The sequence below is a fragment of the Neolamprologus brichardi genome, chromosome 6, assembly GCF_056152115.1.
Source record: "Neolamprologus brichardi isolate AB-2024 chromosome 6, ASM5615211v1, whole genome shotgun sequence".
Classification (NCBI taxonomy): domain Eukaryota; kingdom Metazoa; phylum Chordata; class Actinopteri; order Cichliformes; family Cichlidae; genus Neolamprologus; species Neolamprologus brichardi.
In genome coordinates, this window is record NC_142109.1 from 26,401,409 (window position 1) to 26,424,178 (window position 22,770).

At 40.0% G+C, this 22,770-nt stretch overlaps 2 protein-coding genes across 2 annotated transcripts; both read right to left on the reverse strand.

Moving 5' to 3' along the window:
• Positions 1-1,183: 1,183 nt before the first annotated feature.
• LOC102795968 (transcription factor AP-4-like) lies at positions 1,184-12,915 on the reverse strand. Its single transcript, XM_087841926.1, has 7 exons — positions 12,556-12,915; positions 10,432-10,597; positions 10,130-10,228; positions 7,517-7,687; positions 6,750-6,896; positions 6,388-6,552; positions 1,184-3,946 (listed from the first exon to the last, which is right to left on the reverse strand). The coding sequence occupies exons 1-7, from the start codon at positions 12,642-12,644 to the stop codon at positions 3,791-3,793; spliced, it is 993 nt and encodes a 330-aa protein (XP_087698052.1). The 5' UTR covers positions 12,645-12,915; the 3' UTR covers positions 1,184-3,790.
• A 2,633-nt stretch (positions 12,916-15,548) lies between these two features.
• Positions 15,549-20,559, reverse strand: mvb12a (multivesicular body subunit 12A). The gene is made up of 10 exons (XM_087841927.1): positions 20,434-20,559; positions 19,251-19,340; positions 17,774-17,857; positions 17,587-17,686; positions 17,376-17,505; positions 17,121-17,261; positions 16,823-16,935; positions 16,672-16,730; positions 16,521-16,571; positions 15,549-16,438 (listed from the first exon to the last, which is right to left on the reverse strand). Exons 2-10 carry the CDS (start codon positions 19,338-19,340, stop codon positions 16,352-16,354), a joined length of 855 nt encoding a protein of 284 aa, XP_087698053.1. The 5' UTR covers positions 20,434-20,559; the 3' UTR covers positions 15,549-16,351.
• Between the last annotated feature and the right edge of the window lie 2,211 nt (positions 20,560-22,770).

The window sequence follows — 22,770 nt, forward strand, 5'->3', positions numbered from 1 at the left end:
GTACAGTCATGGAGTCACGAAGAAACATTCCTCTGGGATTTTGGAAACTTTTGTTTCCGAACATCGCTCTACTGGATTGAGTTCCGGAGACTGTGGTGCACATTTGACTGCAGTGAACTCATTATGATGCCCAAGAAACCAGTTTGACATCATTTGAGCTCTGTGTATGGTGTGTTTTTCCTGTTGGAAGCAGTCATCAGAAGACTGGTACACTGTGGTTAGAAAGGGATGGACACGGTTGGCATTAACAATGATTTAAACAGCACAAACACACCCAAAGTGTGCCAAGAAAATATCCCCACACCATTTTACACCACCACCAGATTGAACTGCTGATAGAAGGCAAGGTGAATCCAGGGTTTCATGTTGTTTACACACAAATCCTGACTCTGTCATCCAGCTGATATAGACCTTGAGACTCAGACCAGGAAACATTGTTCCAATTTTTGTGAAGCTGTTTGTAACTGTAGCCTCGGTTTTCTGTTCTTACATGACAAGAGTGGGATCCAGTGTGGTCTTCTGCTACTGTAGCCCATCTGCTTCTAGGTTCAATGTGCTGTATGATCAGAGATGCTCTTCTGCATACCTTGCTTCTAACAAGTGGCTTTTCAAGTTACTGCTCTTCAAAGCAGTCTGGCCATCTGCACAGAGAACTGACACTCACTGGATTTTGTCCTCTTTGTCAAACTATCCCCTGTAAACCCTGCAGATGGCTGTGTGGCAAAATCGCAGAAATACTGAAATACTCAGACGAGCCAATCTGCCACTAATAACCAACCCCTAAAAGTTGTGTCAAAATTAATATAATTCATTTGAACTTAAACATTCAGAAAAGCCACGCAGATTCACTGACTTCCTTCAAATAAACTACAAAGCTGTTGTACACTATGCATCTTTTAATGGTGCTATAAAGTTATTTTAATAGAATGACTCGTGTTCAAATACTACTGTTATACTACAAATACAAATACGTAGTGGACTGCATTTAAATCTGTCAGAACAAATAGTACACTACAATATTTTATCATTTTTACACGTTGTTGCAGTGCACATGTGTATGTGCCACATCTTCTATCACCAATTTGAACTCTGCGCAGCAGTAATAGTCACTCATTATCACCACCTGGTGGGCAGAAATGGTCGTATGTATGAATAAAAGCAACCAAACAGAGGGAGTGTAATAAAAAAGTACAAATTTTTATTTTTTCGTCTTTACAAAGGCCTGTTTACCCAAGGTTTTTCTTTTTTTATAAACAAAATATAACAGCTTCTCATCGACCTGGACTGATGCAGAACAAAAAACAAAACTTAAAATCACAATATAAAAGGCTTGTCACTTAAAAAATGAAAAGCAAAACAAATTAAAGATTTTAAACTGCGTCACAGCAAAGAGCGTATGGGGAGAAAAACAAAACAAAACAAAACAACCCTTCCTGAAAGCTGATTCAGGCATTAAAGAACAGCAAGTGCTTCATATCAAATATGTCAAATTCCACCAAAAGACAGCAGTGCTGCAACACAATGTACAGAAACATTTGGGTGTAAGAGTTTCTCTGACCAACAACAGCCCAGATTAAAATCAGGCTGTTGTCATATGTCAGAGCAACACCAAACCCTTTAACAAAGTTTCACAAACAAAATATGAAAAATACCCCACGTTTGGCATGAAAATGCTAGTCTAGTCTAACCTGATGCCTGGGAGTGACTAGTGTCCACACATCCTACACAAGACAGTGTCACTGAACGCATCAGTCATGTGTTCATGAAAAAAACCCCCAAAAAAACCAAACAAAAAACAGACCCCGCAAGAAATAAACAAAATGTCATAACAAAAGATTACTTCAGACGAGAGAAAATGCCGATTAGTAATATGCATTCGGTTGGCAACAGAACATACAAGAGATCAAAAGACAGATACAAATCCAAGAAAAGGGAATGTTTACAGCATCAAGTCAGCGTATCAAATTGAGTATGACAGGACAGAGGCTTGTAGCAGGGGTTTCCAGTCAAATTCCCAAGAAATATGAACAAAGTAACATGAGGTGGACAGACTTGGTGCTTTTTTGAGGCAGACAAATGGAGGGATTGTAGCTGGGTGTTGTATCAATTTTACCAAACAGTGTTTTTGCCCTTTTTGTAGCCAATGTTGATGCCCTGAAAACTGACAATGATCTGATTTATTTGCTCAGTTTTCCCCACCTAAAGCTGCTCATCATGAACTGCCGTGATTAAGAGTTTTCTTCCCAGTTATTTCTGCGTGTGAGCAACCCTGAAAACCCATCCCTGCTCTACACTCTGAGCATGTTCAAAGTGTGTAAATGACAAACAAAAACAAAACTGGATCTATAGGAAATGTGATTAACGGTTACATGAAGGGTTTTGGCCTCAGCTCACTGCTCATCAGCAGAGCACCAGGGTTATCAAAAGAGCACCTTGCAAGTAGAGACTACATTCTTTGACACGAGCTCATCAAGTTTCATACATATACTGTAGGCGCGTGAACACCTATTGACGGTGCATAGAGATCTTCACCTCATGTAGAAATGACACCAACAAATGTAATGAAGATGGAATTGCATAAATACCAAAAAACGTTAGTGCATAGTCACTGAAATTAATAAACCAGGACTAAAAGAGACTTAGATAGTCTTTGGAGGAACACCAGAAGCCTGCATGCAGTGCAAGCATATGAATCATCCAAATCGCATCAGCTAAACTTCACATATTTTCATTTACAATTAAAAAAGAAGAAAAAAAAATCTGATTCAGTCAAATTGTCTGGGAGCGATCATAAATTAACACCAGACATGAACGTTGGTTAATATTTTCGAGCGATAAACCAACATTTGACGGCGGCTGGTTCAAAACTGAAATCAGAATTTGTTTAAAAAAAATAAAATAAAATTTAAAAAAAAAAATCCCCTCAGGGACCCCGGTTCCCTGTAAAAACCTGATAAACATCCAATTTGATAAATTCAATTTAAGAAATTGTTCACCTTCCGTATTCAGTAACGCTGACATAAAGTTAACAAAAACATAACCAAAAAGACGACCAAAGTAAATTGATCAAGAGCTTATTTTAAGGGCTTATTTAGACATCAAAAGCATTTTTTCTTTCAAGTAAAATCAGACAATTTCTTTAAGCGAGTATCCTCAAATTAAACTTGTAATTAGGTGAATTTCATTCCAAATTCTGGCATTTCAAAACTGCTTCAGCTGTAGTTTGAGTTTCAGAATTGAGAGCTGCTCGGTTATTGCGATCATACATTCAGCTCTCTGTTACACTGACTCCCATCAGTTTGAAGCACAAGTAATACTGCCGGTGTGCCAGTGACGATGGATTACTGCGACGCGTAAACACAAAATGAAGGGCGGACTGATGCTGATAGCTTTTTTACACTAGAAGACCCTCAAGTTTCATAATAGTCACAGACCGGCTCTGCCATTGAAAGACAGCCTCGAGAGATCCCACAGTGTCTCCTTCTGCACGCTGACCATCCTATGTTTTCAATATTGAGAGATTTTACAGTACAAGACTGACACAGAGCTTAACCATTGGATTTTAGGAGTTTGGATAATGCCAAAGACGACTTTTTTTTTTCCTTTTTTTTTTCTGTCAAAAAGCAGTCAACCTCCTGGAGGGAATCTTACAGTGAAAAGGTATTTATGTGTGTGTGTGTGTGTGTGTGTGTGTGTGTGTGTGTGTGTGTGTGTGTGTGTGTGTGTGTGTGTGTGTGTGTGTGTGTGTGTGAGGGAGAGTAAAAGAGAGAGAGAGAGTTCATGGGATGGATCAATTCATTGAACTGTCCTCCCCCTCTGTGTCAGTGTCTGTGTCAGAGCAGGCGGTGTCCATGGCGATGTGGGCGGGGCTTACAATGACAGCTCTTCTCTGCTCCTCCTCAGCGCTGGCTCTCCTCTCCTGAGTGCGTTCGATATGCTGGATGGCCTGGGAAGGTAAGAAAGTATACTTTAAATATGAGCCAATAAACAGACGAACAATCAAAAGTTTCCATACAAAGTACACAGAAGTTATTTTTTCCTCTCCATTGCAGTAAAGACCCATGAAGATCAGGCTAATTAGTCTGCTTGAACCTTTTGTTTTAACATGCAGAAAAGCACCTGGGTCGTGCACTATGAATCAAGTTCAGCAAACCCAGACTCTCTTTCTATTATCTGGCTTCACTTAACCCAACATTGGCAATCAGGCTAATGCTTGTTTTATGGTAACACGTGTGTTTATTTTTGTAGGTTTTTGACTTTGCAGAGGGGTATGCAACCAGCACAAATGTGGTTGCATGCAGTCCTCCAATGACGCAACAGCATGTAGCTCGACAAGCATGATAGTATGTGTATGCTGACTGGTTGAGAAGTGGGCTGGAACAAGGAATGGAGCGATGGCCAAGTTCCTTCCAAACAGGATGTCAGAAGATGATAAAATGGAGCATGAGAAGCACAGATGGTGACCGCGGCGGACACTTTTCATTGTTTTTAAACAGTCTGTTTCACTTAAGCTCTTTGTATGTTCTCTGCTGCAGCTGGCAAGGACCAAGAACAAGCAAAAGCAGCCCACAGACTAAGGACTGACACCACTGTAACAGCATTACTACTCTTAGTGGTAATGCTATTGAACCGGTACTTTAACATAACTAACATAGATCATATATGATTTTGTCATTTATCATCTGTCTAGAACCATCAAAATATAAAGATAAAATATAATGAATTAATAATAACTAAACACAAGAAGGGAGCCAGAGATCAACAGACGGATTGGTGTACCGGTCCGTCGTGGTGAAGAGAGAGCTGAGTGTAAAAGCGAAGCTCTCAATTTACCGGTTGATCTACGTCCCTACCCTCACCTATGGCCACGAGCTGTGGGTAGTGACCGAAAGAACGAGATTGCGGATACAAGCGGCGGAAATGAGCTTCCTCCGAAGGGTGGCTGGCCTCTCCCTTAGAGGTAGGGTGAGAAGTTCAGCCATCTGGGAGGGGCTCAGAGTAGAGCTGCTGCTCCTCCACATTGAAAGGAGCCAGCTGAGGTGGTTTGAGCATCTGACAAGGATGCCCCCTGGGCGCCTCCTGGGCGCAGTGTTCCGGGCATGTCCCACCGGGAGGAGGCCCCGGGGCAGACCCAGGACACGCTGGAGAGATTATATCTCTCGGCTGGCCTGGGAATGCCTTGGTGTTCCCCCGGATAAGCTGGAGGAGGTGGCTGGGGAGAGGGAGGTCTGGGCTTCTCTGCTTAGGCTGCTACCCCCGCGACCCGGCCCCGGATAAAGCGGAAAAAGATGGATGGATGGATAAACAATACACTGTAAATTAAGTCCATGTACACTGTATCCAATATTTTAAAAATTTCAAACCTCTGCACTGAACAGATGTTGCAGGCTTTTTAAGACAAGTTATTGTGCAGTGACATTAGTTTGAGTGCAGCCTCCAAATCACTGAGTGATCTGAAACTGAATTTGAGGATTTGGGATTAGGAATTGAAAGTAATGGCTCAGAGGATGTTTTGACAACCTTGGACTGAATGCATAACAATCAGCTTGTTACTAATTACTTTGATCATTTAATCATTAAACCACTTTCATGTTTTAGATAAGTTAACTGATAACTTAGACAATTGTGTGCATGTTTCAGGGTGCTAGTCTTGCATAACTTGACAGCGGAAGATGAACTATGAGCTAAAAAGGAGAAAACTTTGCTTTTCTTTGTCTGAATGTGACGCACTTTTGTTTAGTGTTTTCATGTTTTTTCCTTTTCAGGGCAACAATTGCTGTCAGCATGGACTGAGTGAAGTGCAATCACGCTGCTGAGTTCTGCCTCACACATGCTACACCACCCTTCACATCTAAGCTCAGAGGCAGAGAATTCTCTTCTGGACAGGAAATGCCAAAATGCATGACAGATTAATGTCTCAATTAGTAATGATGGTGGTCAGATAAAATGTAAAATAACAATAACGTCAGATTTTACTGACACACCAGTCTTTAATAGTTTTGCCTCAGGGTCAGTAATACTTGGTGTTTCGGCACCCATCCCTACTGCAGACCAGTTGTTTGTGACACTGCCCCCTGGTGACAGTAAACTATAATATGTAGACATAGGTCTTCAAACCTGCCTGTAGGACCACTGCAGAAACATTATTTGAGCCATTAGAAGGAAGTGCTATAAAACACGAGGAAAATGCTTGTTTCGGTTGCCTTGGAGTCTACTCAAATAACATCGAGCACCACACAGATGTTTTTCAGGGCCGCTGAACACACATTGAACGTGTCAGACACCCAAAACCTGCCTAGTAAATACTACAGTGTGAAAATGTAATGTAAAGTAATGCAATGTCAATGCCTAATCAGCAAGGATCCTCTAAAGTGAAAAAGTTCAAACCTGCACAATGGTGTCCAGGTTCTGTCTAGAGGTGGACACCGTGCTGGTGTGGGCTGATGGGCTCATGGTGACCACTGTGACGTGATGGTGGGGGTGCTGGCTTAGTGTTGGAGCTGGGACTATCACCGTGGGGTGGTGGGTGGGGGCAGGGGGAGAAGCCAACACCTAGAGGAACACACAAAATATTTATAAAACAGACATCAAAGTGTGTTTTCCATTCCATAAATACATATGCCCACATCACAGCTGAGCTCCATACAATATTGGCCACTTCAGAGGCTGTTGGAGCAATCTACCGCCTCTTCCAGTTCAGAAACAGTAGCACAGGTACACATTAGGTTTTGAGCATGTTTGTTTCTAACCTGTGGACTGTGTGTCTGTCTGTCCACAGCGTGGATCTGGTGTAGCCGTAGCAGGGTCTGGCTCTGGATGAGTGCATGCTCCTCTTCCACCTGCTGGGTGATCACCTTCAGACGCTCTGGGTGCAGCTGAGTGTCCAGAGAGCGCACCTACACAATGCACGCAATTACATCAACCAAAGATAGACTGCCAATTTTAAGAGCAACAGAAAATATATCCCAGCATTCTTGTCAAATAAATACTCTAATGGGAAACTTCATTTTAACACTGTAATATCAAGACAGTGTTTCCACTGGAAACATAATGACTGTCTGAAAAAGAAAAAAGTGTCTAAGACACATAACTGCCATGCATTCCTCTGATGTTTACCTTCCACTTAAACAACGTAATTAAAGTCTTGTTTGTCTTCTGCACCTGTCCCACCTCCTTTGTCTCAACCTGCTCTTCAGGTCGATCCAGGATGCGAGCTTATGAGGAACCGGCTCGAGTACCGGAAAATCTGTCAGCCCCTCAAGCTGAAGATTTTCTAATACGATATCATGACCAGTAGTTGAGACTATTTTGTAGCCTGAAGGTGTAAACTAACTTATTTGTATAACCTGGGTAAATCAACAGTCCTATTTTTGTACCTTTTCTTTTGAATCAAACGTTCTCTCTTATTTGTAATGACAGCAAGAAAGTGAAATGTGTTTTAAATACACATAATAACACGGAAGGAAAAAGATATTTCTTTTCCAACTTCACTTCCAACCCCCTGCTTTAACCTCACCTGATCCTCCAGCTGCATGCGAGCCGAGCGCTCCTTGTCCAGTTGCTGCCGCAGCTCTAACATCTCCCTCCTCAGCTCTTCAACCTTCTCCTCCTCCAACATGTCTGGAGACCCAATCCCTTCATCCTTCTCCTCTGCTCGCCTCCTTTTAGGCGATGAGCCACTTAACTCCTGTAACGACATGGAAACCACATTCGGTTAAATGTGAAACAACACGATTGGTGTAATTTTCTTCTCCATTTAAAACAACACATGGTGCTTATGCTGACCTGAACAAAGAGGCAGTGTGAACCAACGGGAAGGTAAAAAATGACTTCAGTAAACATACATTTAAATGTGCAAAAAACTAATTCAAGCTAAGTTTGGCTACAACTGTAACTCCATGAAGCTAAACAGTAGGGGTGGGGAAAAAAATCGATACTGTGTAGTATCGTGATATTTTGTTTGCTAATAATGTATCGATACAGGGACAGCAGAAATCGATATTTTGTTACAAACAATTTTTTCGTGGACTGGAACATGCTCTGACTTCAGAGCATGTTGATCAGCTCCTTTTTCTGAGCGAGAATCCTGACATTCCTTCACTGTCCAAATGTGTTTAACTGTTTTTTTGGCAGCAATAAACATGTTTTATTTTAATTAAGTTTAAAACTTTTTTATTTAATGTAAAATTATATTTTGTTTTAATTTACTTTCAAATTCTTCAGTTGCTGAAGGGGCTGCATAGTTTTCATAAATTGCATAGTTCAGAATAGCTATAATTGTAGCAGATGGTTGCATTCAGTTAAGTTGGACTAGACTGCAATACAAACCGTTCAGTTTGTCAACAATAAAACTGAAATGAGAGAAAGACTGAGTGTGAGACTTTGATATTAGATAAAATGAATATTGATAAAGTTTACCTTTATGTACAGAATTTGAATATCGCTAAATATTTTTAAAAAATTGCAATAATATCGTATCATGCGTTAAGTATTGTGATAATATCGTATCGTGAGTTGTATGGTGATTCCCACCTCTATTAAACAGGAAGTTACAATTTGTCTGTAATGACAAACGTGTAAGATGGAAAAACTTAACTGACTATAAGTAAGAATCACAGACCAACTCGGTATTGGTGTAATCTGCTGCTCACAATAATTGAAGTGATTCTGCAACACTCAAAAAGCAGAATTTCTTTGTTGTCAGTGTGCATCTGTATTTTTAAAATGAAATGTTTTGGTTTTATTTATTAGCTCTCAGGTTAGCTTCCTCTCACTGAGCGTTTTCAAGTAGGTTAACTTTTTCCACCCGCTTTATTTGCCAATCTTCACTTCAGGAGTCATCAAATAGTGACTCGAGTAACTGAAATTGGTGGAGGGACTCAATTAAGACTGCCTCCCATCTCTATATCTAACACTATATCTAATACACTGTCTGCTTACACTACTGTCTAATACCTTTGAAGAAAATGACCAGTCTGTGTTGTGCAATCAATGATGGTCAAAGTGATGGACAATAGCTCTCCAGTCAAAGCAACATTTAGCTCATTTCCCCTTTCATGCATTAAATTAATATCTCTAATCAGAATCCAAATGACCTGATTCTGCCTCACTATAGTTTAATGTTGCATCTCTACACAATCACGTTTGCAACCGACGCGACTGGATGTGCACGAGCAACTACAACCAAACTGGTTGTGTGAGTTAAATCCACTGATCCATCAAACAATGGGAAGAGATTTCCGACCACTGGGCTAATCTTTAAATTACAACATAATGTGACTGCACTTGCAGAGACACTCGTTTTTCCCTTAACGTAGCTGTTTTTGATGGGTGAAAAATTTGACTGTGTGTGGAGGGTACAATAAAATATTGAACCATCAAATATTGAGATTTAACATAGCTGTCAGCCTACTTCCATTAACAAGTTAAAGCAAAGCTAGATCATTCATTTGCTGTATGTCAATATTGTAAAGATTCCCAGTGTGTGTGTGTGTGAGACCGCCAGTGCTACCCCTCAGCCTCGTAATAATTACACCTATAGTATCATTTTCAAAATTCTACATTTCCTTGTTCTCAAGTTATGGCATTCACCAGACTTATGTGTCCATGCTGCCCGGCAGGAGGACAATTCCCCATCAGCCTTTTACGTCTGAGGGGTAAAAACAGTATCTGCTCTTGTGAACACACAATTTTGCCATTGTTGAATAAACAACTATTATTTTAATCAGGCCAATATGGATTTATGGTCTCACAGAGCTCACACACTATCAGAGCTCCTCCTTAACAGAAAAACAATGCATGTTTTTTACTGAAGGTATACTGAAAAAAAAAAAAAGTCTTATATATTCTCTAAATTCTGTTGTACATGTCAGTGATCTGGAGCAATTCTACATTCAACAGCATACTACATTCAAGTCTCCTCCTGGGGAAGAACCTGAGCTGAAGACAAAACCATAAGGATTGTTTTGGCCCTAAAACAAACCATTAGTACTCATGTAAGATAATATATATTCTGTATAACAGATCAGTATCTCATCTGTGTGACACTGACATTAATTCAACCCGATTTTATACTTAAGAACATTTTATGTAAAAAAAAAAAAAGAAAAACAGGGAGACATGCTGTTACCTGGATGAAGCGCTTGAGCTGATTGTTCTGTGCCAGAAGCTGCGTCTTTTCCTGCTCCAAGGTGAAGATATAGTCTGCTGTCTGCTGCAGGATGGCCGCCTGAAAGTGGGGAAAAAAAACAAAAGCTGAACTCTAGAGCAGATGTGACATTAGTGCAAGTGCAAAAACAGGCACAAATTAACTTTATTCCCTTCTTTGCGCATTTGTGCTGAGTCACTTTGCAATCTTGCTGTGCCAACATTTGGTTAATTGAACAACACTGTGCATGCGCACGTGTGTCAATGTGTGCACGTTTGGAGCACCTTGCTGAGTTTCTCCCCGTCGGTGTGCGGCAGGAGTGTTTTCAGGGACTGGAATCCTGCGTTGATGCTCTGCATACGCCGGCGCTCGTTGCTATTAGCGATTTCCCTGCGAATTCGCCTCTCTTGGTCCTGAGCAGTCTCTGGACTGAGGGGGATGTTGGCCAGGCTGAAGGAGAGAGGTAAAATGAAGAAGATGATCATGACTGTGTCGTGAAGTCACCAAGAAAGCGTAAGTTCCCCTTTCAAACATAATTAAAGTTAGCATTAGATTTGAGCAAATCTGTATTCTGGGTTAAAATGACACACTGGGACAATAAAGTCTGTAACTAGCTGCAATCTGAAACCTTTTACCTGGAACTTTACAGGGCATTTGTCTCAAGGAAAACTCTTCGAGTTTCCCTGCGATGAACTCGTTGCCCCTTAAAGCACTTGTAGAGCATGAGTATGAATATCATGGTAACAAAACCTTCTGACATATTTACTCAGAGGGAAAAATAAGTGAACCATTCAAGCCAGACTTCCGCAGCAAACCTGAAGAACCAGATCTGTGATGTTTTACTAGGCCTAAAGGTCAGACCGAACACACGGCTCAACATAGTTGTAAACATGTCTGTCCTACAAAAAATGAAAGAGTAGGCAGGCATGTGCCAATCAAATTGTAAAGCTTGCAACTTAACAACATTTAGTGAACATTAACTGTGATATTAACATATAATCAGTAATCTTTCTCTATTACTTAGGATCTAATACAATATTTTAAATATGTATAAATCTGAGGGTCTAGTTCTAGAGTGAAATATGCAAATTATGCATTATTTACTTTCCCTTTTATAAATTTAGACACGAGGAAGACATCTTTGGTAAGGTAAATACCCTAAAACATTATTATTATTTTTTTTTAGATAAAAACTGTCTTTTTGCCTGCCATATCTTTCCTTGGTGTTAGGAAAAACTATTCGCGGAAATTCTGTACCATATCTAGACCAATGTTTAAGCACACAAAGGTTTTTCTTTGGCTACAAAAAAGTGAACGATTGACTAAAGAATAACAGATTAACAACCAAAACTGTGAATATCAAAGGCAAAAAATAATTATCTAAACAAAAAGATCATATTAACGTTTGACACAAATTATAGGGGTGTTTACGTCGACTCGGGAAGAAACACCGCATTTCTCCTACAGACTTGAACGCGCCGGGGTTTGTAGCTCAGACATAAAACCAGCTGTTGTCTGCTGACGCTGCCGGGAGCTGCGGGCCTGCGGCACGGCCGCCGGGGGGCGCGTCTGCACGGTAGCAGCCGTGAAACGTGACTCCACTCCGCCACAAGCCGCAGGCCCCCCTGGCGTCATAGAGAACAATGCTTTCCCCATTTAGCATGAAGCTAGAACTTAAGTTATCGATCCAACATTAACCGATAAACACTCATAACTGTCGCACCACACAACAAACGACGTATTTCGGCTAAACGACTCGGGAAATACGAGTTATGAGACGCCTGTGTGTATTTCATACGGCTGGAAGGAGTGCGCAGTGAGAGCTAACTAGTTAGCCACGCTAAGCTAATTTTAGCACAAGACGCAACGACGACTACGCCGCGGATCAGTATTTAAACACGCATTTTTTATCCCCGAACACGGTTTTACACCACATACTTCATCATAGCTACACATAGATGAGACACACTAGCGATTTAGTTAATATGGCCAGTTTTTTGGGCAACGGTGACGTTACAAACGTGATTTGTTGTGTAGCAGCAAAGCGGCGGGTTAACTACCACGTGCTCTGGACGGCAATGTATCGATTTCACCTCACTGATTTACATATTCCTGAGCCAGGCGGTTACAAACATGCTTTATTATAAGTTATTACAAACAATTCAGCCAGCGTATTTAAAAACAAGGGGGTGAAATGTTACATATATCCTCGTCTCTAACAACATCAACTGGCACAAGCACTGGCTGCTAATTTCCACAACCACGCTCCTGCTGCCAAGAAATGGCAGCGAAGCTAACAGCATGCTACATGAAGGCTGACTGCAGCGCACACACATACACGCGCTACACGAAAGGTTATTTATTCACGCAGTTCGGTAACAACACCGATGGTTAGCATTTTTGCGCACCTGCAGAGACCTCCAATAACATCCTTCTCCGATTTCTTGAACTGTTGTAAGGACTGTATCTTCTCTGTCGGCATCATGAAATATTCCATGCTTTCAAAGCCACCTTCAGTCCGTGTTTGCTGTTTTCTTCTCCCTCCCCTGCGCTCCTTATTAAAATAAATAGATGTTCGGTTGGTTTTTGTTTCTCCCTCGTAGAACTCCCACTGTACCTGCCAATAGCTTACATCTAAAAAGCCGCTTTCAATTCGGTTTGACTGAAGAAAAGCGTTAGAAAAATAACAATTCAAGCTGTGTTGCTTTCCCCAGCTGATGGGGCTACCTCCAGTGTGTGTGTGTGTGTGTGTGGCTTCTTGCCTCCGCCTACTACGAGCGTGTGTGTGTGTGTGTGCAGCTGATCTATGTGAGGCGGGAAACAGCTGGTTGGAATCAGAGCTCGTTTTCCGGAAAGCAGAACAAACAGACCAGCAAGAATCTGACTGCAGTGCTGCAAATCTACGAGCAGTAAGCAAAATACCGACTATATAATTTGAACTACGCCGAACTATAACCTGGGAATCAGCAGGGTTAAAGGTAAATTTAAACTGCAGCGGTTTGCGTCTTGTTTTTCCAAGTGCAACGACTGACTGTCCAGTGTTGGTACTGCCAATAGCCGTATCACATAAAAATCCAATACTGATATCTTGATTGTGATAAAAGTTGAAGTAATATTGTAAATAAATGGCATTACCAAGCTTATGGACAAACCGTCCTACAGTTCATTTCATTTTTTGTCATAGTTAACAAAGGACCAACATGAAAATGTGTTGGACAAAAAAAGTCAGTCACCATCGTAAAATTTAACAAAAGAAAAACCCAAAGCAACACAAGTTTAAAAAAAAACAACAAAAAACTACTGGAGACAGAAATAAAACAAAGAAGTAATACAGAGATGAACACTCCTACATATGCACATGTGGTGTTGAGGTGTGCAGCATTAATAAGTAAATACGCATGCATCATGCAGATTGTTGTGTTTCAGCTACCAAACACTGTACAAACTGTTTTTGGAGGATTTGGGGGGTGAAATCACAATAACGGTTTGTTACTTTCATTTTAAAGGTGACAATTCTTTTTTTTTAAATGTACTCATATATGTGTGTTACCGCTTAACTGTTTGAACTTTATTTAAGGATTACAATTTAAATGACCATAATGACCATCACAATACTAAATCCAGAGAAATGCTCACGTGTAGCTCAATTACAGACTTATTACACAAACAGAGGTGCCGCACAAGAGTATAACATAATTTTGTGTTTCATGATCATTTCACAAAGTGGAAAACATATGATTAGATGTTTTTACTTAAGTAATAACATTTACTACTTAAGTAGTTTATTTGTGCAGTGGTATTGTGTAGTAATTGTGTAGTTTTTGTCTACAAGGGCATCCAAAAATCTGCCAAATAAAATATTCAGAATTACCTGCTGTAGAAACTGCTTATGAACAAGGAAACAGTTGAAAGTAGCTTTCAATGTAAAAATGTTCATTATGAAAAGTGTCCATCTAATCATATTATATTACATTCATTGCTGCTGTTCAGGATACTTATAACCTTTCCTTTCACCTGCACCCTTTAAGGATCACTTCAGAGGATCATCTGTCCCCATAATGCAATTTGTCTGTGAAATAATACGTAACCAAAGTTTTAAAATCAATATTATCTACTAAAAATGTTTGCAGCAGAGTAGGAAGCTTAGCAGCAGAAAAAACTCTTAATTTCTTCAGTCCCATTGCCACAAGTGTATAAAATCAAGCACCTTCTGTCTGCCTTTACAAATATTTGTGAAACAATGGGTGGTTCTAGAGCACTCAGTGCATTCAAGTTTACTACAGTAACTGTTGTAACAAGCCAGTGTGTAACATTTCTTCCTTCCTATATATTCCACAGTGAGCTGTATGTGGTATTAATGCAAAGTGGAAGTGTTGAGGAACCACAGCAACTTAGCCATGAAGTGGTAGATCACGTAACCTTAAAGAACAGAGTCACTGAATGTTGGGGTGCATAGTGCATTAAAATTACCAACACTCTGCTAACTTAATAATACCAAACTTTCAAACTGCCTCTGGCATTAACTTCAGCACAAAAACTGTATGCCAGGAGCTTCATGGCATGACTGAGCAGCTCATATGTGCATATATATATATATATATATATATTTCCCTTTGCATCTGTTTTTAAAAAAATATTTTAAATGGCTCCCAAATAGGAAGTATTTTCACTTAACAGCTAAGAAATACATTTTTCAATTTGTCACCTTGAATACAAAGGACACAAAGTGAAAAGTAAAAGGAAACATTACAGCTTAATAAAATCCTTATATGCAGACTGATAATAATTTATGATAAAAGGAAGCTCCTCAGCATAAAAAACTAGGACAGCAGGTGGCAGTATTAAGCTGGAAAGTCACCCAACCAGAAAATCTGGTTCTTTGTTTTCTTTACATGAAAAGTGGAAAATAACCATTCATCCATTCTCATCAGCTGGTGCCTATCACAGCTGTTATAGGGTAAGAGGCGGACTGGACGGGTTGCCAGTCTATCGCAGAGCTAACACATAGAGAAAGACAACCATCCACACACACCTAAGGGAAATTTATTACCATCAATTAACCTAACGCCACTAATTATGTCTTTGGATTGTGGGAGGAAGCCAGAGTACCTGGAGAGAACCCACACACAGACGGGGAGAACATGCAAACGCCACACAGAAAGGCACCGGCCAGATGGTGGAGACTTCCTGCTGTGAGGTAACACTGCTAACCACCACAACACAGTCAACATAATAAATTCCTAATAGCTTCACTGCTGCTGTAATGAAACCATAGTATGTCATCTAGAACAGCGCGATATCAGCAGGCCTTTTCACAAGCCTTGAAGCTTAACCGGTCACATGTGCCTCTGGACAGTTTTTTTGTTTTTGTAAGTTATAGTATTTAAACCAACACACATGCTTTATTGTTCTCAGGTTTTTATTTTCCCCATGTAGCACATGTTAAAGAGATAGTAAAACGACATTATACACTGATGAAATATTTGGTCTTAAAAAAACAAACAAACAAACAAAAAAAGTGATGAGCTCTCCTTATTACCACAAATCTTTAAGTAACTAATATACAGAGAAAGTGTTTCAAAAATGATCCAATTTACTATATTCACCTTTAAATAACATATTTATATTTATGTACACATTTTTTTGAAATAATAAAAAAATGATAGTATTCTTCATATAAGAAATGCACCATAGTCTATATTGAGATATATTAGTGTATCTAATGAATCATCATTTGTAGGAAAATGTATTCACTAAGGCCACTTACAGTACTATTCTTCAAAAATATCTAACGGCAAACTGTATTGGACACCACACAACAGAGCAAACGAAGGTGCACCTTCGTATGTCGGCACAGTTTTCTAAATTTGGAAATTAAGCGTGTTAAAGAAAAGAATGTTCTTAAGCCATATGTTCACAACATCTTTAACCAGAAAGGAGCCGTTATACTTTTAAAGGCACTTACATTTAGGACCTTGCTAAAATAGGCCTTGTCTTTGGCAGATAGAAACTTTAAACGCTTGAAAATGGAAATCTGGATCAAGACTTAAATAGGGGTCTCCAGAGTTGACCTTTTAAAGCCTGAAAATATAAACCTAACTGGAGGGATGATTATCCTTTACTTGTAGCATGATTGGCAAATGCCCTCTTGAGAGAACAGAATAACAGAACATTTTATTTTGTAACTTTGACAAAGTGTAAGCATCACTGAGTTGACGGGATCCCTGCCATCTGTACTGATGGTCTGATCCTCTTGGCAGCATTTTCCTCCACGGAGAAAGTGTAGTTATACTGGGGGAAAAAATAATCAAAAAACAATGTGGCAATATTCTCAATTTATATACCCAATAAAAAGTACCAGATGGGAACTTACCTCATTTTCAATGTCTTGGAGAGATTTTATGGGAATATTCAAATCCGAGTTCTAAGACAAAAATAGTCAAAGAGAATTGGGATGACAAAGGAAAGTCAGCGGTATTTGGCATTGGAATCCATCCCTTGAATACTGAAAACTTGAAACATACCGTCTCATTTGCCTGGGTTTCAAATTTTGGGTGGAGGCTGAAAGGAACTCCATCTAGAGCTGCAGAGAATAAGAGTATGCCTAGGTGAGTGGGTCTATGCGGTGAGAAGTGTAAATGAGAAGCCCTTTGTGTGACGAGAGACCCATGGTACCTGTAATTCCATGGATGCTTCCATCAGCAGGTTTGTCTAACTCATCCTTTGTTTGAAGAGTGTGGCGTCTGTGACTAAGTCTGCTGGGTGGTAATTGAGGAGGAGGAGGGTTGCTGCAGAAATAAATAAGATAAACAAATAAGATGTCGACCACAAGAGCAAAACGCCTCCAAGATAATACACTTTGCTGTAATAATGTCACATCGCTATAATTTTTAACTATATACACTTCTAATAAGAGACATATGTGACATTTTGATTATAACATCTCCATTTTAAATATACATAGGCTTTGTACCTAGGTCTGAGGGGTAGAGGAGGAGACTGCTGCTCTAAGGAAAGTTGGCGGATGTCCAGGCTGACACTGCGGGGCTTGGCTTGAGGCGTGGGTTTAGAAAAGTAACCTTTTCTGTACCACAGCACATAGCCGTGGATGTCTCTGAAGAAAAAGTGCATATAATGACAAATTATATGCAACATAATATTCATAAAAGTTCATGAAAATGCTTTTATAAAACAGGCCCAAGACAAAAGTCCATGTATCTGAATGTACCCCACAAACGTGTAATGCTGCAACATCATTTTGCTTTTGGCTGTCAGCTTGATATCCAACACAGCTGTTTCCACACTGCCCACTGGGACGATGCGTACGCACACACGTTTTTTCTTGGAAACTGTGGCCTCTGGACAAACAATCACACGGTAGGTCAGAAGTGAATGAATATGATGCATTCTGCTAAATAAGTATGTGTGTGTGTGCTCACTTGGCTCAAGATGTTCGGCTATAAAGCAGTAACCATGAGGAAGTGAGTCCTTATCAGAAATAATCCGGATGTCAGACACTACCATACCACCTGCTGAGTCCTGCATTTATGGAAAATTTAGAAAAATAAATGATGTATTGTGGTAATACAAAGGTAATACGTGTATAAGTTCGCATTTTTTGGTCACCTTGCTATAACAGAGGTAATATCCAGACTTCATCCCAAAGGTGCGTGTAAAATTTGCTGATGCTCCATCTTCTGTCAGGCTGATCTGCAGAAAAAAGGGAGATACAGTGAGACAGCTGTGGCATCACAAACACATTTGATTTATTTCAAAATAAGCAAGTACCATGAAAATTTGAGTCAGCTTGAGTCAGTCAGTTTAAAAGTTGGGATTTTGGATTCAACAGAAAAAAAATCATTGCACATTTGTTTAACTGTTTAACTGTTTATCCCGCAATAAACAAGGCACCACTGTATATATATTAAGATGCTTAAGCTTACTTTCTGAAAATCCCACTTCCCAGGCTATTACTTACTATACAAGTTAATTTATCAAGGAAAAAATACAAGTACTCTTCTACTCAATGAGCACAAAGAGCCCTCTTGTTGTAGAGGTTGCTGGCTATCATTGGGTCAAAAAGGTTTGGTAAATGTACTTGGTCCTATATAGTGCTTTCTACTCAAAGCGCTTTATACAACTTGCCTCATTCACCCATTCACACACACACTTATTTCTATGCTTTTCCTATGTAAGTGCTTTCTATCTAACATTCATACTCTAAAGGATGCATCTGAGAGCAACTTGGAATAAGTATCTTGCCCAAGGATATTTGGCATGCGGACTGAAGCAGATGAGGATCGAACTACCACCTTCCGATTAGTTGGTGACCTGCTCTGTCTCCTAAACTACAGCCACCCCAGATAGGATGTGTCACCAAAAAGCTTGTGGTTGTCACAGTCACTAACACGCTGACTTGTTTTGTTGCAGCGACCGTCTGGTTACCCAGAAGTTGAGTGTGCAACACCTTTGCACAGGTCACCTGGTGGAGGCAACCTGTTTCAGTACAATTGTGATCTGACTGGGATTAAATGCAATCAGACAGATTAGCAAAGGTTTGGAAGTAAATCCCATCTAATTTGTAACAATCAATCTGAGTCAAGTCTGTGCAACTCAGCACAACTGCAATGTGTCTCTTTAGAACAGGGGACTCAACTCAACTGGCTTGTATTTTGGTTATATTCCTATAGAAAAACAAGGGCAGTGAGCATCTGCAGCAACCACATCACTATTTCAGGAGGAATTTCTGTTTAAAATCAAAAAGATTCTGGCTGGACTCTAAACGTAAGTAGTTCAAGTGAATTTCTGTGTATATCGACAGCAACGGATTTGTAATCCTAGCTGATTCACCACGAATAATTGTTGAATGCAATCAACGGATTGCATGTATTGCTGGAGCTTATCAATTTCCAGAAACTACTTGCACCCAATAAGGGGATGCAAATTTTTCCCAAGAGACTGGAGGTAACCAAGCAGTTGCTAACTAGTCTCTATGTGATTGCGACCCTAGAACAAGGACAAGAGATTTTATTGTAATTCTCCTGCAAACATTGTGGTTGGAGTTAAGTAAAATGAAATATCTATAATCTATCTCTGTTCTTACAAGGGTGAAATCTTTGGGGCAAGTGCCAGAGTTGGAGGCCCAGGCCACAGCGGTCACTGGCCGGACATTCCCACGTTCCATCACAGACATCTGAGGAAGACACAAACAAAAGTTTTAATAAATATGGAAGGTAAACAAAGTACAAAATGCTTTAATGGTTGGTCTTAACATAAATTATGTCTTCTTATTGCCCAAGGATGTTTTTGGATTGTCATTCTAATACAAACTTTCTCAAAGCTTATCTGTTTTTTTCAAATTCAATGCGTGTACAATAACATGTTCCCTCGGAGACTGAGGCATTGTCACACCCAAATCGTTTAGTTCATGTGACTCCTAAATGGGAACTCAATTAGGTCGAAATTACCTTTAGATGAACTCTTACGCTGAATAGTCATTCTCTGCCCTAATATATATATGGACGATCCTATTCAGGCTGTCGTCCATATACATATTAGGGCAGAGAATGACACTATTCAGTGTAAGAGTTCATCTTAAACAGCAGCAGAAGTATTTAATCCACTTGCATCAATTTTAATATAGATTTTAATTTCTTTGTTTTTTTTAAACAACTTTTGGCTACATGACACCCATAAACATAAACACATTTCTACTGGTAAAGACTTTTTACTGCGTGGTAAATTCAAACAAGTACATTTGACTAAACAAAACCGACTAGTACATTGGAACAACAAAGTCACAATGTAACAGAAAGACAAACAAGCATATAAAGCTCAGATTTTAAATGAAGATGAAAAAAAATCTCAGCAATTCATGATTTCACCATTGAACTTTTTTGTAATAACTTCTATTTACTTGATCAAACTTCCTGACATAGTGCTTGCTATTGTTATAACTTGAGCTCTATTTTGGTAAGCGGTTGAGGAAATCGATACCAGCCAGATGCAGGTATCTTAAAACAGCTGCTAAACTTCCCTATCCACACGTTAAACACACGTCATCACACTTCTGCCTTTGGTAACATGTGTTTATTGTTACATTTATTAATAACAACACTTGAAATTATTAAATTAAAGACAAGTACCGTGTAACATCCCTGTCAAGACTAGCTTATGTGGCATTAGCGATTGTTCCGATGACAAAACTTCACCGCTTCTTTGTTAAATAAGCCAAATATTCACCGCTTCGTGAGCTCATTCGTGTAATTATAAAAATACACACTTACTCTGTATATGTATTAACTTTTGGCTCTCCGAGGTGGTGTTCTTTTCCGAGGTGAAAGAAAAACTTTTTAGTATCAACGGAAATTTTCCTGGACGTCCTCGTAGGAGCAGGAAGTACTCTGACTCCGTCCCGACTCCAACTCCCGTCATCCTCCGAGGCATGACGTCAGCTTTATAAAACAAACTCCCTTCTGAACGCTAGATGGCAGCAGCTGCGTGAGAATACGGCTCAAATTTTCAAAGCTTCAATTGAACTTGCTGCTTCAAAAAAGTGTTAGAATTAACGATAGAAAAAACACTTTGCCTCATTTAATCTCTCTGCCTAACAGAACAGATGTTTATTGTTTGTGCTACAACCCACTATCTCTGCACAAGCAAGAATTAATAAATCAATGAATGAAGGAAAGCACTACATGCTCTGGGTGACAATTTCCTTCACATACAGTCTACAGAATACTTCCTAACGTTGCACTATTCTATCCTTTCTTATTTGTTGTAAATGAAATTATTCAACAATTTAAAGAAAAGAAAACACATGTCTGCCCTTTTTAGATGCTTTTAGTTGCGAGTGAGAAGCTAAAACTGTGAATAATTATATAATGAAACTACCAGACAGTCCTCGTAATGCTAATGTGTGTTTGTGTGTCGATTTGTGTTTGTATGAAAACCAGAAAAAAAGACCCTTGATTGCAAGCATCAACCAGAGGGGCTTAGGTCCCTGTTGGCATGGCAACATGCAGAACGGATGGCAGTATGCGTGTGTGTTTGTGTGCGTGCATGCAAGAGCGGGGGTGGGTCGAGCAGGTGGACTGTGGACGAGGAAGGAAGTCAGTGCTTAGCTTTATTGGTTGATTGGCCAGTTAATTAGTAGGTAATTAATGAGAAGGAGCCAGCTGTAATCTGCTGAGAGTAAAACAAGGGGTAGATGAGGTAAACTGCATCTCTGTGTGTGTCCCATGGACACATTTGCATATCAGCTTGCAGGGGGTGCATGCAGTCGCCTGCGTGAGAGTTCATAAATAAATATGAAAATGATGGACTGAGTATGAGCGTCACTCTGTCGCTTACTGTCGAGGGATTCAATCGTCTTTTCAGCAGTTCAGCCTGAAATGCATGAAGTCTCTGTCACATTTATTTCAGTGTTAAACACACACTCACAACCAAAACACTGGAAGGTGTGTGAGAGCCCACTGTGGCCCCTGATGTAAAGGAGTAATGTTGTAGACTATATATCTCTATCTATCTATCTATCTATCTATCTATATATATATATGCATTTGACCCATTCACTCAGCAAAGCAATGGCCAGCACTGAGCAGGCGCACCGGGGAGCAGTGTGCAGGGACGGTACCTTGCTCAGGGGTACCTCGTAGCCGTTCAGTGGATTCGAGCCTTCCGATCGTGGGGCCACCACTCTACCTACTGAGCTATCCCTGCCCCCTTTTGCCTAGTGCTTCGCCTCTTCACAAAGAACACTGCAGAATTTTCCAACAGCGACATATACGAATGAAAAATGTCTCAATGCGACCAATGAGTGCTATGGATGGTAACTTAAGACAGCGACGACCTGCCCCGGGGTACAGACTCCAAACATCTGCATACCCTGTTTGTGGTGAAATTACGATTCTAATGCTTCCATTTAAGCCGATAAACAGAAGTAATAAAAGCCAGCAGTCCATGCCAAGACGGCCAAATTCACTGTGATTAAAGACAGTTACAAGCGGAAATCGTATTTTCCCTGTTGTATAAATTGACAGTGGGCAGTGCTGCTCCACGGCGTTTCCCTCGGAAGGGTGGTGGTACGCGCAAACAGGAATAATCAACAATAAATGATACAAACATGGCTGTGGGGATCTTGGATCGAACCAGATGGATAAAGTTAATCGCGAATGAGCATGTTTACTGACCCTGTCGGTTTGCGCTTTTAATGAACGAGTAGGCATTTGGGGATAAAAAGAGAGCAGGCCAAGACGACGGCATGAGAAAGGCTCTCAGGTTACGAGATAGCCAGCTTTAACGTAATACACACAACTGTTTCACACAGTGGGAACGTCATTTGGCGTATCTGTTTTGTTTTCTGTAGTATTTTATTGGCGTTTGAAAAAGAGACTGAGTATTCCAAAGCACCAACGAGTTGGCGAGTTTGGCAGTTGTTGTCATTTTGTTGCCAAGACCGCTCTCCATGTAAATGTAACCCAGTGTTAATTTGGTTGTCTGATATTGTGTAATATTCAGTATATATATATATGTATATCTATATTGGGTGTTCAGTTATAAAATGTTCTTCAATGATTTTGAGTTTTTTTTTATTGTTATTGGTTTGCGGCTGCTTTACGACA

What these genes read in the sequence shown, in the direction of transcription:
- mvb12a (XM_087841927.1), bottom strand. Translation starts at nt 19,340, where the DNA reads ATGTCTGTGATGGAACGTGGGAATGTCCGGCCAGTGACCGCTGTGGCC. An exon ending in ATTACCTCTGTTATAGCAAG is followed by an intron (nt 17,687 to 17,773) that starts GTGACCAAAAAA and finishes CCATAAATGCAG; the next exon opens with GACTCAGCAGGTGGTATGGT. An exon ending in AGCCGAACATCTTGAGCCAA is followed by an intron (nt 17,506 to 17,586) that starts GTGAGCACACAC and finishes TTGTTTGTCCAG; the next exon opens with AGGCCACAGTTTCCAAGAAA.
- LOC102795968 (XM_087841926.1), bottom strand. Translation starts at nt 12,644, where the DNA reads ATGGAATATTTCATGATGCCGACAGAGAAGATACAGTCCTTACAACAG. An exon ending in GTTATTGGAGGTCTCTGCAG is followed by an intron (nt 10,598 to 12,555) that starts GTGCGCAAAAAT and finishes TCTCTCCTTCAG; the next exon opens with CCTGGCCAACATCCCCCTCA. An exon ending in GACAGACACACAGTCCACAG is followed by an intron (nt 6,553 to 6,749) that starts GTTAGAAACAAA and finishes GTGTTCCTCTAG; the next exon opens with GTGTTGGCTTCTCCCCCTGC.